Source organism: Peromyscus maniculatus, chromosome 19, assembly GCF_049852395.1.
Source record: "Peromyscus maniculatus bairdii isolate BWxNUB_F1_BW_parent chromosome 19, HU_Pman_BW_mat_3.1, whole genome shotgun sequence".
NCBI classification, from domain to species: Eukaryota; Metazoa; Chordata; class Mammalia; order Rodentia; family Cricetidae; genus Peromyscus; species Peromyscus maniculatus.
The window spans coordinates 689,598-705,742 of record NC_134870.1 but is presented as its reverse complement, the minus strand read 5'-3'; the positions used below and the strand labels follow the sequence as shown (position 1 = coordinate 705,742).

Genomic DNA, 16,145 nt, shown 5'->3' with positions numbered 1-16,145 from the left:
GAGCTTGAGGATCATTAACAAGGGTGCTCTCCAGCAACTCTGCCCCTAGCTGCTGCTGCTGTGAGAGAGACAAGGAAAGTCATTCTGATAATGAGGTCAAGGATAGCTGAAGACTTTCCACACACTTTTATCATTTCTGCCTTTTTTGACCTAGGAGGAGTGGGAAGTTGCCTTCTTTAAATGAATGTTCAGTACAGTATCAGAAAGCCCCAGTGACTGGTTTTAAGTTCAATGTCCCAAGTTCTATCAGCTCAGCTTCACCTGGATGTTTTTAAGATAGCCTGCCACAACTAGGCTGTTCTACTTACTAGCACCTTCTTTCACACTGCTGGCTCATGTTTAAGCTGCATGTTGTTGTTTTACTATATCTGGCCTTATCTCAGCTTTGGGGATGAATATTTTTCGTGTTCACTCTCCCACATGTGAATGGCACACCAGCAGTCTTCCTCTCCTACAGATCCCAACTGACTTGACTCTTAGCTTCTGGAGTTCAACTCCACTAACAGGCACATCCCTTCTACTTTGATGCTTGTTGCATGGTCACAAGCTAGACTAGTAGTAACTACTCAGACATCTTCAGCTCTGGAGTCTTCCTCACAGTCCTGTCCAGGAGGAGCAATGACAACCTCTGATTCTTGCAGGGCTCACTCTGCGTTGCTGCCAGTGTAGCTAACACTTCATTTTACTGAGATAGTCCTTTGAGCTCTCTGTTCACTGCTTACCTGTAAATCCTACCCTGTTTTTATTATAATCTGATTATGGTTTAGTTGTCAGGAAAATTTTTCCTTAAGGCGTTGTGGGCCAAGTACTTACACAAGCCCTTAAAATGTAGTAACAAAACAAAAAAGCTACCAGTGGGCCAGACTTGGCCACAACTTTCTCAACCATTTTCTTGCCAATTTACTGAACACTCTTTTGCACCATGGTCTGTCACATCTACCAAGCACACAACTTGATTACTACAACTGTAGTCACCTTCTCTATACCAACACTATGGTTCTACCCAGAATGAAGGTGAAGTTGTTTGAGCAAACAGACAAATCACGTGGCTGGGCAAAGAATGTCACTACTCAGGTGCCCCAATGGGAACATCTTGTTTTACTCAACAATCTTTCTTTCTTCTTTAAGGCTATCTCGCCTATTCCCCACAGCAACTATTTAAATAAACCTTTCCACTTTCCAAAAACACTATTTGCCTTCAATGAAAAAAAATTCATCAAATCAGAAGGCATTTAATTTCTTGCTTCCTCCCAAAGTAAAACTGAGCTGCACTTGGACCTGTTTTCTCATCTGCTTCTGTTGTTATCTTCCTGGTCAAAGAAAACCCTTTCATCCCAACAAAGCCCTCTGCATCCCAGTCTAACTGAGCCCTGCTGGTTACCCCTGCTTCCTGATCTCTGTACCCTCCTTTCCTTCTTCCCAAGCTCCACTTAATATTAATTATTTCAAATGTTTAAAAGGCATACACAGTTCAATATTTACACATTATCACCTAATTACTCATTTCACATTTGTTAAAAAAATTACATTCTGAAACTACTGAGTCCCTATCACCATCCATATTCCTATTCCTTTCTCCTGCTATGGTAACCATTTCCATGTATTTGGTGATTAGGATTCTTATGCATATTTTATAGTATTAATACATATACAAGCATCTATAAACACCATACAGATGTATTCAAACTGTATTACATTCATTGTTCTGTAATTTGCTATTTTCACACAATACTGGGTTTGAAATCTACCCAAATTAATACGTGTAGTGTTAGGTTCAGGGACTAACAATTTTTTTTCTGTGTTCGGGAGAAGTTGTAAGTACTTTAAGCTATGTGGACTGTATGATCTCTGTCATAACTATTGATCTCTGCACTCAAACAAAAGCAGCCAGACAATATGTCTATGAAGGAGCATGGGCACATACAGTAAAGCTTATTTACAAATGAGCCAGATTTGCAGACCATTGCTCCAGGGCATCCACTGTGAACTCTTCATGTAATTGTTGAATAAGTCATTGCCCTGAGTGGGAACAAGGCCTTGTTTCCAAATGTTCATTTACACAGCATTTTAAAGTCAGTACGACAAGTCTTATGACTTCCTTGAGTGGGTATATGATTCTCTAGGACAGTGGTTCTCAACCTTCCTAATGCTGTGACCCTTTAATACAATTCCTCATGTTGTGGAGACCCCCAACCTTAGAATTATTTTTGTTGCTACTTCATAACTGTAATCTTGCCACTGTTATGAACTGTACAAATATCTGTGTTTTCTGATGGTCCTAGGCAACATCTGTGAAAGGGTCGTTTGACCCCCAAAGGGATTAAGAACCATTGCTCTAGGAGCTACAACTAGTAATAGAAGTTTCTAACTTTCACACTTAAAATAGTTACTTCAAGTGGTTCATTCAGTTTTATAACAAACTGTCATACTTTTGTCAAAATAATTTATCCTGGGCTTTTTTTCTTTTCTTTTCTTTTTTAAGACAAGGTCTCACTATGTAACCCTAGCTGTCCTGGAACTTGCTATGTAGAGCAAGCTGGCCTCAAAATCACAGAGACTGGCCTGCCCCTGCATCCTGAGAGCACCAAGTCATCTAGTGCTACACAGGGAGATTTTGTTTAAAATGAAAAGAAAGAAAAAAGAAAGCGAAGAAAACTAATAAAATCCTAATGGTACACCACCAAGTCTAATCTCTGCAAAGACTTCTTAACTTCTGAGAATGCAGAGTTATGTTACCATGTATGCCTTTTTTAAAATTATCCTCTTTGTAATTCTGATTTAATTACACTGTGGCCAGACACTGTGTCTGACATGGTATGCGATCTCTGAAATCTGCGAGACTTCCCTTGTGATCCTGTATATAGATACATTTGTGAATGTCCCAAATATATACAAAAAGAATGCGTTGCCTTTGCTTTGTATAGATTTTCAGAGGTACTCCATCAAGCTTAGTGCTTCTGTTGTTCAACCTTCCACATGCTTACCAATTTTTTATCCCCCTGATCCAGCCCGTAAACATAGCTCTATAATAATTATGAAGTACCAACTTCACATAATTTTACATTTTTACTGTTTTAAGGATACAGTTAGCATAAGTCAGTTCTTCTTGGTGGTTCATTCATTTGCTATGTAAGTTTTTAAACTATGCTTTTTCTTGCCAATTCTTTGATGTTCAAGTAGGTTTTGTTGTTTTTTGACTTTTTTAAAAAGGTTACTTATTATTGGGGGCACATGTGCTATGGTGCACATATGGACCTCAGAAGACAATTTTATGGACTTGGTTCTTTCCTTCTACCTTTATATGGGTTCCAGGGATCAAATTCAGGTTGCCAGGTTTTCACAACAAATGCCTTTACCCACTAAGCCTTGTTTCTGTTTTTCAAGACAGGGTTTCTCTGTGTATCCCTGAATGTCCTGGAACTATCTCTGTAAACCAGGCTGGCTTCAAACTCAGAGATCTGCCTGTCTCTGCCTTCCGAGTGCTGGAATTAGCAATCTTGCCAACCTTCTTTCTGCTTCTTCTTCTTCTAATTATTATTATTATTGTTTGGAGACATGATCTCACACTATAACTCAGGCCGGCCTTGAGCTCATGGCAATCATCCTGTCGAAATTTTGTCAGTGCTATAATTATAGGTGCAAACCACTATGCCCTGTGTGAATGTGTAGTTTTCTTTTTAATTGGCATGTCTCTTTCCATTCCAATAATTTCATCTAAATTTTTCTTGTCTTCTACCCTGCCCATATATAAAATTTAAAGTTCTTTGATACAACCAATAGAATTACAGAGCTTAGCTACACACACATTGCAAATGAACTAGAAAGGAATAAGATTGTCCAAGAAAAACTCACTATTAAGAAAATTTTTAGGAGGACAAACATACCAATGAAAATCTGGTCTATGAGAAGTTCAGGGCATCTCTGTACATGAGAATTTGTCCTTAGTGAGGTAGAGTACATAAAGGGCTGCTTTTGTATGCTCTGAGCTACTACAGAATGGTTCTCTCTCTTAGAACAAAACTACTCTTTTAGATGTGCTGAGTGTAATAGTGACAAGAATGTTATCCCCAAAACCAGTAAGCAGTGATTAAGAGTACATGCTGTTCTTGACCTGAGTTTGGTTCCCAGCACCCAGGTTGCATGGATTATAACTTAGAACTCCAGCTCAAGGGGCTCTGACACTTTTGGCCTCCATGGGTAGCTGCTCTCTCTCTCTCTCTCCCTCCTTCTCTCCCCATCTCCACATAGAGTTAAAAAACAATAAAAAAGTACAATTATTGAGCACCACTAAGTGCTTACATTAAATTGTTAGAAATGTCTTTGGACAAGGAATAACCAGATTCAAGGTGTGAATGCTTCTGATGTGGCCACTTTCTCCACAGGGAACACAGCCGCATGTTTATAGAAAGTAATATAGAGTATAGAATAACTGTGTGCTAACAGAGGGTTTAGAGAACTAAACTACAAAATAGCTTCAACTGGGAATAGGTAACTTCAATATACTTCACTTAACTGAGCTATAAAGCATTTGTTAAAAAGAATGATTTTTATATAAAAATGAAATCATAAATTTTAAAAGTATCCATACTTTCTTCTTTAAGTTAAACTGTTCTATTTGAAAAGTGAGGACAACTGAGTCCTGTTGTCCTTGCAGTCCAGGTGGCAGGAGCCTCTAGTTCCAGTACAACCTGAGACAGAAAACAGGACTACGCACTTGGGGACATCCACAGGGATTCCCACATTCGAATACTTCTAAATTTTTTTTTTTTTTTTTTGAGACAGGGTTTCTCTGTGTATCTCTGGCTGTCCTGGAACTCACTCTGTACACCAGGCTGGCCTAGAACTCGGAGATCCACTGCCTCTGCCTCCTGAGTGCTGGGACTAAAGGTGTGCACCACCACTGCCTGGCAACTTTTTATTTTTTTAACAAAAATTAATTGTCATGTTAAGCCAGGGTCTCACGTAGCATGTGGGAGCTGACAACCTGCTCTATGTCACTGGCAGGAGCTGGGACCTCAGGCACTGTAATACCATGTTTACTTTTGCACTGCTGCATGTCAAACCCAGCACTTTCTGCATGAAAGCAAGAACTTTACTAACTGAACTACATCTCCAGTCCAAATAACTTAAGAAAAATAGAAACGTTCATTTTTTTCAAGGTTTCAGCGTCTCTGAGTTAAGAGAAATGTCGGCTGAAGGCAGGAGCTGTCAAATCTCAACCACTTTAATAAAAAGTCAATTTAAGGACATGGTAACAAAAAAATGGTGAAACATGTCTGTAAGCCCAGAATTGGGGAAGCAGAGGCAGGAGGATTAGGGTATCCCTGGCTACAGAGCAAGTTTGAGGCCAGGTTGTGATACATAAGAACCTGACTTTAAAAAGGGGAGAGGGGAACCCATAATCTTCTGTAAAATAAACAGGGAAAATTAATTTCATTTCCCTTAAGACTTTGAATCAATATAAAAGATAAAAAAATGAAAAGGAAAAAAAAAAACCAAACCAGATGTCAGTAGTAAACTGAACAACTGATAGTCCTGGATCATTTTGCTTAGTCAGGGAATTAAGAGTTAGTGTTTGGACGTTATACCCTGGCCTGACTCTTAACTACAAAGATTGTATATCATCCTTGTTAGGTATCATCTCCTGATTTAGGAGACTAAGGGAAAGACTGACCACATTCATGGAAGCAAACTACACAGTTTCTGGGTAATGACATCCCATCAAACCGGGTCACAAGCATCTACTACAGTGGTGAATCTCTAACCTTGCAATCCCTAAACCACTTTTCTAAACTGCTCATTAATGAAATCACTGACTAGCTTTTTCTAGCAAAGAATAAAGTACCCATATCCCTGGGGGGGAAAAAACAAAACCCAAAACAAAAAACCACCTTACCTTTTCTATGCTTTAATCTAGTTTCTGATAGCAGGAACTACCAGGCTGCAGGCTGCCATCTACTTAGCTAGAGTGACTTTTTTTTGGGAGAATCCCAGTCTTTAAGACACCATGAAAGATATTTTAAAGTATAGAGAAGCTGGAGGGCTTCTTTCAGTAGAGCGAAAGGCATGTAAAACACTGCTTATTTCTAATTCCACAGATAATGTACTATCAACATTTCACTGGATATTAAGGAATAAACACTGGGAATATGTAAAAAAAAAAAAGTGCAGAAGGTTCTAAATTTTAAAATTTAAAAAATAAAATTTAAAAACACTGAAGATGCAATAAATAAGTAAAAATAAACTCAAGACTCACACTCTCTCTTTTCCTTTTATGTGTTCGTGTGATCTGTGTGGGGGGTCAGAAAAAAAAATCACTGGGTCTCCTGGAGCTGGAGTTACAGGTGTTGGTGAACTGCCCACCTTGGGTTCTGGGAACCAAACTCTGGTCCTCTAGAAGAGCAGCAAACACTCTTAACTGCTGAGCTGTCCCTCCAGCCCCTCACATTCTTTCAGACTTTAAGTTTTAAGCTTTTCAAAGCTGCTTTTTACCTGCTTAGTAGGTACCTACTTAGTAATAAAATGACAGTTTATTAACCTTGGAAGCTTATCTTTTCCAATTGCTGATGAAGGAAATCCTCACAAGACAACAGAAAAGGAGACATATTTAGAAAGTTGGGTCTGATATAGTGGATAAAGGATAAAAAAAGAAACCCACCTACTTTATATTATGATGTGGAAATTTCTTTGAAATGCTTAACTCTATTAATTTCTTATTAAAATATTCTTGGAAATGTTATTTGTACCCTCTCACCGAGTAAGCACAGAGACAAAGCTACGGCTTTGCTATTCCCGGGCTGGTGATGTCATATAAACCACAGCTCTTGGCAGAAGTTCGTGATATAGGTAAACTTCTACAGCAGTCCCCAGCTACTAGCAGTGTGTGGCTCTGCCTTGGTCAAACAGGGAGCATACTTAGCCTCTGTTACTTACAGCCAAACCTGCGGGGCCACCATCTGCTTTGGATGGAGTCCAAGAGGCCATGGCCTCTGTTTCACTCCCATTAACTTAGTATTTATTTTATTTATTTGTTGTTGTTCTCATTGGTTCCCCCACACACACACCTCCCCAAGACACCGTTTCTCTGTGTAGTTCTGGCTGTCATGGAACTCACTCTGCAGACCACACTGGCCTCGAATTCACAGATCCACCTGCTTCTCCTTTCAAGTGCTGGGATTAAAGATGTGCATCACCACCACCCCGCATAATGTGCTATTTCTGATCTATGACATTTATTTCTGGGAGCTAGGCTTTGTCTTTTCAATGTTCTCTTTTTCATATTTCACTTATCATTGCTATGTGCTTGCAGCAAAAGGAGTGAGTCAAAACATAAACTCAATGTGACACTTTGAACAAAACCCATTAAAATGTATAGAAAAATCAACAGGGAACTTTAAAGCCCTTTATTTTTTAACTATATGATAAATGAACTGCAAAGTATTTTTATACAAAATAAATTCTAACTTAAAATTTAAAATATATACACTTCAAAGTAATCAGGTATATTTATTCTAAAATAAGTCCACTAAGTGACTTAGTGGGAAACAGCTTTGTAATCAAATTCATCCTATTTGTTCAGTAAGAAATAGAAATCTCAAACTAAAACCAGTGTTGGCTATAACCAAAAGTAAAGAGTGATTCTACTGAACATGAACAAACTATGCACTTTTAGAACAAAATCCCTCAAACTTAGTGGAAAATACGGCTTTTACCTTTTCGCTTGTTAAAAACTTTGCAAAGTACACATGTTCTCCTCCCGTTTTCAATTCTTCCATTTTTTTCCTAGAGGCTTGAGTATCATCTAACTTATAACTCTTAAAAACAGCTAAAACTTCTTCAGAATACTGCAAAGAAAAAAAATTAGTTTTCTTTGACATTGTTATAAAAAATTCATTTAGTGATTTTCTGTATCAAATATTTAGAATTTACTCTCAGTTAACCTATGTATAATGTAAGGCATATTTTTAAAAAGGCATAAAAAATGCTAACAGCAATGTGGGGGTAAAAACACTTTTGATGAGATTTCATAATACTGCAAAAGCAGGAATAAACATTATTCCTCAAGAGAACTACAAGACTTTTATAATATTTTGTAAAGTGTCAAGCAACAAACAGAAAAAGAAAGGCTTTCCTAGTAAAGTCATTCCCCCTTGGATATCTGTTCAGCTCTGTTTCTGAGACAAGAATCTTAAGCTACTAAAATGTCTCCTTTAAGACATAGTACCTATGTATACCCTCCTGTACAGTTGTCTAAACTATCTCATATAAATAGTACCTAATACAATGTAAATGCTATGGAAATATCTGTTATAAGAAAGCAGTCTGCATGTGTTCACTACAGACACAAATTTTCCAAATATTTTCAATCTGTGGATGACTGACGGCATAGGTGTAGGACCTTCTGATATGAAGAGCCGATTGTATATAAATATTTACCAGTGAATGCTTTTGCTAAGTGGTTATGATGTTATTGCAGTCTAAAGAATCATACTTATATGAACACACTTGTGCTATGGTTAGACTTCATCAGAGAAGCCTCTTATTGCAATGGGGGATGGTTAGTGCAGAATCCCTGTAGTAGCTAAGATGTGAGAGTAAGTGATAGTGGAGTGCTCAAGCCCTAAGTTGGACATCTATATCATCACCACCAAGCCCAGGGAACATTGTGGAAGTAGGGACAGAAAGACATAAAGGTCAGAGGATGAGGGGAGATATGCAGCAAAAAGATGCCTTCTGGATAGGGCACAGCTGTTGGACTCAAGTCCTCATAACAATTATGGTTATCTGCACAAGAACTGCATGAGATTGGGCCTGTCAGCATTTGATCACGGACTGGGGAAGAGCCCTTAAGGCCCCTCACCTGTCTGAGGATCTGCTGGCAGCTAATGGTTATTGGGGAGGGGGGTGTCATTTTCTTCAGGGGTACATCGACTGATTTCACTGCCATACTCCAGTAAAGAACTCCTCCCATATGTATGCAGGCAAATCTAATTAAACTAAGTTGGGTCAGATGCCCAAAGAAGATATGAAAGCAGGGAGAGAACTTGCTGGAAAGGAAGGGTGTGTGTGTGTGTGGGTGACAGAAAGAAATGGGGTAAAAATGCCTAAAATTCATGTATGAAAACTATAAGAGAAGTTTTAAAGAATTAGCAGTAAAATCAACTGTTTAACCAGCTATGGAAACCTCAAAAACATTTTATGTGCAAAAACTAATGAAACAATGAGAAGATAATTCCTTATAATTTCTCACTCACCATTTTAATCTCAATATGGATGATTTCATTCCTCTAGATTGCATAAAAATTAACACAGAACATTTGCCATGTTCCTTTAAAAACTATTTATCTATATTTTCTTTATTTGGATCACAGTCTGCCATTTCTACAAGACAAATAAGGGAATTCATCTAAAATGGGTGGCAAATGTTTTGTAAAAGACCAGAGAGCAAATATTTTGGGCTTTGTGGCACATATGGTATCAGTTCCAACTATTTAACACTGCCACACTACAGAAAACCAAAGGTAAATGAATCAGCACGGCTGGAGTCCAACAAACCTCTTCACCAAGCAGACTGACTTGGCTTGGGGCTATAGTTTTATGAACCCTGTTTCAATAGAACAACTGGGAGAAAAGAACAATTGGGCAGGGTAACTACTTTCAAGCCATCTCCCTGCTGTGGGATCTGTTCCGTGCCTCTCAATAAACCTTACTGTGTGCCCTTCAAAAAGATTCAACAATAGAAGACATCCTGAAAAAAAATCACCAATTTATGTTGACAGCAATTACTTTAAAAAACAAGCCCTCAAGGCTTTAATTACTAACTTTTAAACTTTAAGCCACTTAAAAACTATACTACAAAATCAGTGGTTAAGAATCAATTCACAATTTAGTTTCTGAATATTATATAATGGGAATAAAACCATCAGAGAAAGAATTCTATAGTGAAAAGTATTTGGGCAAGATAAAGTCTGGCTCTGCCATTATCTATGAGATATCAGCTTTTGAGGTCTGTGACTGGTAACTCACCTTGAGAAAAGTTTTCCAAGAAATCTTCTCATAGCATTGTACTGGGTTCCTGAAGTAATCCTGAAGCGACCAAAATTTTCTATATAGGTTGTAATCAATTGGAATAGAGCTATAAAATAAATATTATATTAAATGACTTAAATTGTTTATAGATATATAAATGTTCTTTTCCTGGGCCACAAAATCTTTTCAGAAGCTCATATTCCCTAAAAACCATATATTCAAAAACAATCACATAAACTTTTACCAAGAGTCTGAAGGGATCTGAAACCTCCACAAGACCCTTTGTACACTGGTGGAACTCCTGAGTTTTGACTAAACATATGGCTATTTAGAATGAAAGACTAATGACTCTTGATCTTTCTTGCTGCTAGGAGTGGCCATGTGAAATCAGTTGGAAGAAGTCATAGGTGCAATATCTGGGCCATGTTTCACCATATGTCTTCCCCTTTCCAGATGGTGTAGGGACTGGCTGTGAGCCACTACACTATAGGAAAAACGGCAAATGTATGCTGGAAACAGAAGTCAGAAGAAATCTAGGTTTGTAGACTACCCTGTAAGTACTATCCTGCTAGCCCTGGACACTTAAACCAATTTGAGTGGATAACTACCAACTATTGTAGGAAGTGCTAGATTAAGACAAATATGTAAGGAACAAATCAAGTTAGTATCACAAAAATAGGCCTTTTTTCTAGTGACTTCACTATGGCATTACTAATTCAACTTCCAATCTGGCTATGATACTATGTAGGACCAGGGGATTTATTCTAAGAAAAACAGAAGGTTATCTCTAACAGAGAGAATCATGCAACCATTTATATGTCCATTTTTGTCTCAGTCACTAGAAGATCCAAATAAATTTAGTACTTGACATCAATAGGAATCCTTTGTTTACGTAAGGGCCAGAGAGATGATTCAGCAGTTAAGAGCCCTTATTGTTTTGTAGAGGACCAGAGTTCAGTTCTCAGCACCCATATCAGGTAGCTCAAAACTGCCTCAAACTTCAGTTCTAGGGAACTGGACACCTCTCCAACCTTCAGAGGCACTTGCACTCATGTGCACATACCTACACATACACATAAATAAGAATAAATCCTCTTTTAAAAAGGATCTCTTAGCCGGGCGTTGGTGGCGCACGCCTTTAATCCCAGCACTTGGGAGGCAGAGGCAGGCGGATCTCTGTGAGTTCAAGGCCAGCCTGGGCTACCAAGTGAGCTCCAGGAAAGGCGCAAAGCTACACAGAGAAACCCTGTCTCGAAAAACCAAAAAAAAAAAAAAAAAAAAAAAAGGATCTCTTGTTTTTAGCTATCTTTCTCTGACACGTGTGTCTGTGTGTGAGTGTAGGTGCATGTGTGGACTATGGAGGACAACCTTGGGTGTAGGTCTTTGCCTCCATCTTCTTCCAGGTAGGGTCTCTACTGTTTGCTGCAGCACACACTAGGTTAGCTGGCCTGCGAACTTCTGGGTATTCTCTTGCAGGAGCTCTGGGAGTACAGATGTGTGCTGTTGATGGATTCTGAGGTTTCAAACTCAAGGCCTCACAACTGCATCTCTTTACCCTTTGAAGAAGAATTTTATTCAAGTTGCTGATTAACATTTCCAACCTTCTTTAGTTGGTTTGGTGGTGATGTGCCTTACAGAATCAATCACACTTGTTTTCTGTGGTGCTGGGGATCAAACTCAGCACCCTATAGTATAATAGCCAAGTATTTTGCCTCTGAGATACACCCCCATTCCAGAGTAAATTTTGAAGTAGTATTCAACATACTAAGAAACCTTTATAGTTCAGTCACAAAAACATCTCCTACTTGATGGTTATATTCCCTACTCCTAAGTGTTATTTTTTTTTTTTTCATGGCTAAAAAGGCTTTTTTGGTGTTGAGGATTGAATCTAGGGTTTGTATTTGCCAGGCAAGAGCTCCACTGAGCTATGCCTCCTGCTCTCTAATTAAACTTGAAAGAGTCTACACACTGGACACCAATTTACTGTCCACTTTTACTATACTATTCTATAAAAACTTACGGATTTCCTATTAAACACACACACACACACACACACACACACACACACACACACACACACACACACGGTACGAGGAATTGAGCCCAAGATTTCATGCACACTAGGCAAGGCCTCTACCACTAAGCTACATCCTTTGCCTTTTTTTCCTTTTTAAAGATAGGGTTTCACGCCGGGCGGTGGTGGCGCACGCCTTTAATCCCAGCACTCGGGAGGCAGAGCCAGGCGGATCTCTGTGAGTTCAAGGCCAGCCTGGGCTACCAAGTGAGTTCCAGGAAAGGCGCAAAGCTACACAGAGAAACCCTGTCTCGAAAAAAACAAAAACAAAAACAAAAACAAAAAAAAAAGATAGGGTTTCACTACCTTTCCACCCACATAATGCAAAGAGAGAACAGACTTCCAAAAACTGTCCATTGACCTTTGCGTTTGTGCTATGGCACATGCAGCATGTACATACACACTAAACAAACAAACGAACAAACAAACAAACAAAAATACTGAAATCTAAAAGTAAATAGGAAAGTTGTTTAAATAAGATTTGGCATACTTTGAATCTTGGATCTTCCTGTCTCAGGCTCCCCAGTAGTTAGGGTGATAGGCCTGTGCCAATGGGCACAACTTACTGCATTTGTAAGCAGTAACAAGTTAGAGGTAAGAGTTACTATCTAAAATAGAATGTCTGAAGTAAGATGTAGTCAAGCATGACTGTAGTCCAGACATTTGGGTAAGGTGAGGCAAGAATATCTCTTGAGCCCAAGAATTGAAAACCCATCTGGCCAACAAAGGAAGACTATACAACACCAACAATCCTGTAGAATGTCACCTAAGTATCTTAAATTGAAAAGCTCTGAAAACCAATTTTTTTAAGTGTTGAATAATGTTATCATTATTTTGAGACAAGCTTCCCTCAAATTCAAGGCAGCCCTGCAGCCTAACCCTCAGGTGCGTACAGGTTACACTACTACTCCTGGCTCCACTGAGCCATTGATAGAATATTAGTTCTATAATGCGTTTTATTCATTATCTGAATCAAATCTAAAATAGACTCCATAGTATGAATTCCTGGGTGATACTTTATAATTTATAATCCAGTTTTTGGTACAGGCCACAGGAATATATTATATGAACTCAGCTGGTTATGGCAAAGCTACTACTTGATGGGATCAACGAATTCCTTCAGAGGAAGCCAAATTCCAAGGAGCTTTTGGTGTTATTTTGTTTGTTATATATCAGCTGTCTTATGTTATGAAAATCATGTGTGCCTTCATAGCTTTCCCGATTGATTTTTCCCTAAGAATTGCTAACAGTGTGTATCACTATTTGTACATATATGTTTGAGGTATTTGGAGAACAACCTCAAGAAAGACTTCCTTCCCTCAGGCCCATCCATTTCTTCTCCTTAGAGCTAGAATCAGATATCTCCCTTAGCCACATTCAAGGACTAACAGAAATAACACTCCAGGTCACCACATGCTAGTCTCCAGATTTAAGGTAAATTCCTCAAGGAGACACCGCCTATGTTAGGTGGAACTTAAGTAATAGCTTTGCACAGTTTAGCTTGGACCCTCCTTTCTTACAGCCTTACTAACTTTATAGACCTCTAACTCCTTACCTAACCACTTCTAGGATTATTTAGATAACCTTCTGTGCTGACAGCTATGTACAGCCAGAACCCCAGTTCAAGCCTCCCTGTAAATATCATCATTGGCAGCATCTGGCCAGGTCCATCCCCGACGGAGGAAAGATACCTCTCTGTACCCTCTTAAGAACAGACTCTAGCGTCCAGACTACCTGTTTGAGACGGCCTGGCAGATATGCCAATTAAGCTTAACTTTCTCCTTTCCCAAATCTTACCTCTAATTCCAGATCTCCCTTTAACTATCACCAGAGGCAGCTAGCTGTACAAAGGTTGCCTAGAGAATGAGCACACTTTCCCCCTCCCTGCAGAAAAAAGGCAGATAGCATGGACAGATAAGGGTCAAAGGGATAAAAAGGCAGTTTTATTTTCAGAGAAGGATAGAACATAGAGGAATAAGGAGACGGGGAGGAAGAGGAGGTAGAGAACTTGAGGACGGAGAACAGAGAGGGATAAGGAGGATTTTGACCAAAGAAAACGTGTGGATGAGATGGAAGATGAGGAAGAGCCAGATGGGGAAGTACTAGCTGGGTAAGAATGAGATGAGAAGGACCTAGAGGAGGCAGAATTAAGACGAGAGAATTAAGATAGAACTTAGAGGGAACAGTAGATAAAGGTAGAGACAAATTAGGCAAGGAGCTAGGCACGAGAACAGAAATGAAGCTGTGTAGACAGGATTTTATCCCAGAGAAATAAAATCAAGTGGACTAAAGAGCTCGGTGTGCTGAGATTCTATTTCCCAAAAATAGTCCTCACCATTCACAGTTTTCTCTCCTGAGCCCCTGGGAAAGGCTAGCTCTTTTAATATTCTTTTAATTATTCCTAGTAAGGCTGGTCCTTCTAATATTATACAAGAAGTTTTGTAGTTGTTGTTATTTTTAATTTTTGAGATAGGGTTTTACTGTGTAGCCCTGGTTGGCCTGGAACTTTCTATGTAGACCAAGATGACATTGAACTCAAGAGATTAGCTTCCAAAGGCTGGGATTAAAGATGTATGCAACCAAGTCCAGCTACAAATTCAGTTCTTTTATTTTAAATTTATTTATTTTAATAGTATGATGGCTTTGCCTCTCTCTCTCTCTCTCTCTCTCTCTCTCTCTCTCTCTCTCTCTCTCTCTCTCTCTCTCTCTCTCTCTCTCTCTGTCTCTCTGTGTGTGTGTGTGTGTGTGTGTGTGTCAAGAGGAGGGCATCAATTCCCCTGGAACTGGAGTATTAGATGGTTATAAGCCAACATGTGAAAGCTGGGAAACAAACCTGGGTCCTCTGTAAGAACAAATGCTCTCAACTGCTGAGCTCTCTCTTCACTTAAATTCAGTTCTTAAGGCTAACTGCTAACTCAGCTCCTCACTCATAAGAATTATAATTCTCTGAGGTGGGTAAGGCCAAAAGCACTGGGCTATGCCTTAAGCAAACAAAGAGCTCTGACATGCATAGTAGTATCTCAGAAGAGCCTGAAACCAGACCCCCAAGATGACAACTGCTGACCGGGAACCATCACAGCAGCTGGAAGCAGAGCCCACCAAAAACTACACACATAAATACCTCAGTCTTTTGTTTAATAAATGAGGTTGCTTACAACCTCCCAGAGGCTGTGCCGTTTGGTTCTGTGTCTATTCACCCCCTGCCCCCAGGATCAGACAGTGGGATCCCAGCTGCAGAGCCAGCAACAATTCTCCATATACTTTCATTCATAAAACTATTTATAATAGACAAAGATAGCTGAGTGCCAGATCCTATTTAAACAACATTCCTGTGGATGAATTTATTTTTAACATTTATGTATTTATTTGTTTAGTGTGTATGTACATTTGTGTGCCACAAGACAAGCCCAGAGGTCAATGGACAACTTGTGGAGTCAGTTACCATGTGGGTTCTGGGGATCAAACTCAGGTTGTCAGAGTTGGCAACAGGCACTTTTACCCACTGGGCATCTTTGCCAGTCCTTGGATTAGTTTATGGTCACACCAACAGACCTGAATGCTCTCTACTAGACCAGCCAGTAACTAGACAGTAGAGTATCTCTGGGGTTCTATTTACACTTCAAGTAACCCATTATCTAAGCATCTACTACTTTTGCCCACTGTTGTACAGGCAGACCCTAAAAGTCCACTCTATCCATAATATATATAAACAAACCCGTCTCTAAAAGAAAAATAGTAACCACAACTAGAATAATAGTTAGAAAATGACTGGAAAATAAGAGATACTTTTCTGTGTGCTTTACAATTTCCATTGCATGTTTCATCAGCAATTACTATAAAAATTCCCAAGTGCCTTAGCAGACCACTTCTGATCATAATCTGAATCCTTTCAAAACCACAAGGAGCAGGCAGCACTGCTACATTTTAAAAGAACCAAAACTCAGCTGTAGGAAACCACTTTTTTATAGTCATATGACTGGCAAGCAAGCACTGGAATTAAATCCCAGGTTACATCAAGCCCTAAATGTTCCTCATATGAATC

At 39.1% G+C, this 16,145-nt stretch overlaps 1 protein-coding gene across 1 annotated transcript in view; it reads right to left on the bottom strand.

Moving 5' to 3' along the window:
• Thoc1 (THO complex subunit 1) overlaps positions 1-16,145 on the bottom strand; it is a 44,050-nt gene that overhangs the window by 10,569 nt on the left and 17,336 nt on the right. The window contains exons 10-11 of the mRNA XM_006994200.4: positions 10,027-10,135; positions 7,713-7,844 (exon numbers count right to left, since the gene is read on the bottom strand). Coding sequence (XP_006994262.1) covers positions 7,713-7,844; positions 10,027-10,135 — 241 coding nt within the window. The remainder of the gene's footprint in view (positions 1-7,712; positions 7,845-10,026; positions 10,136-16,145) is intronic.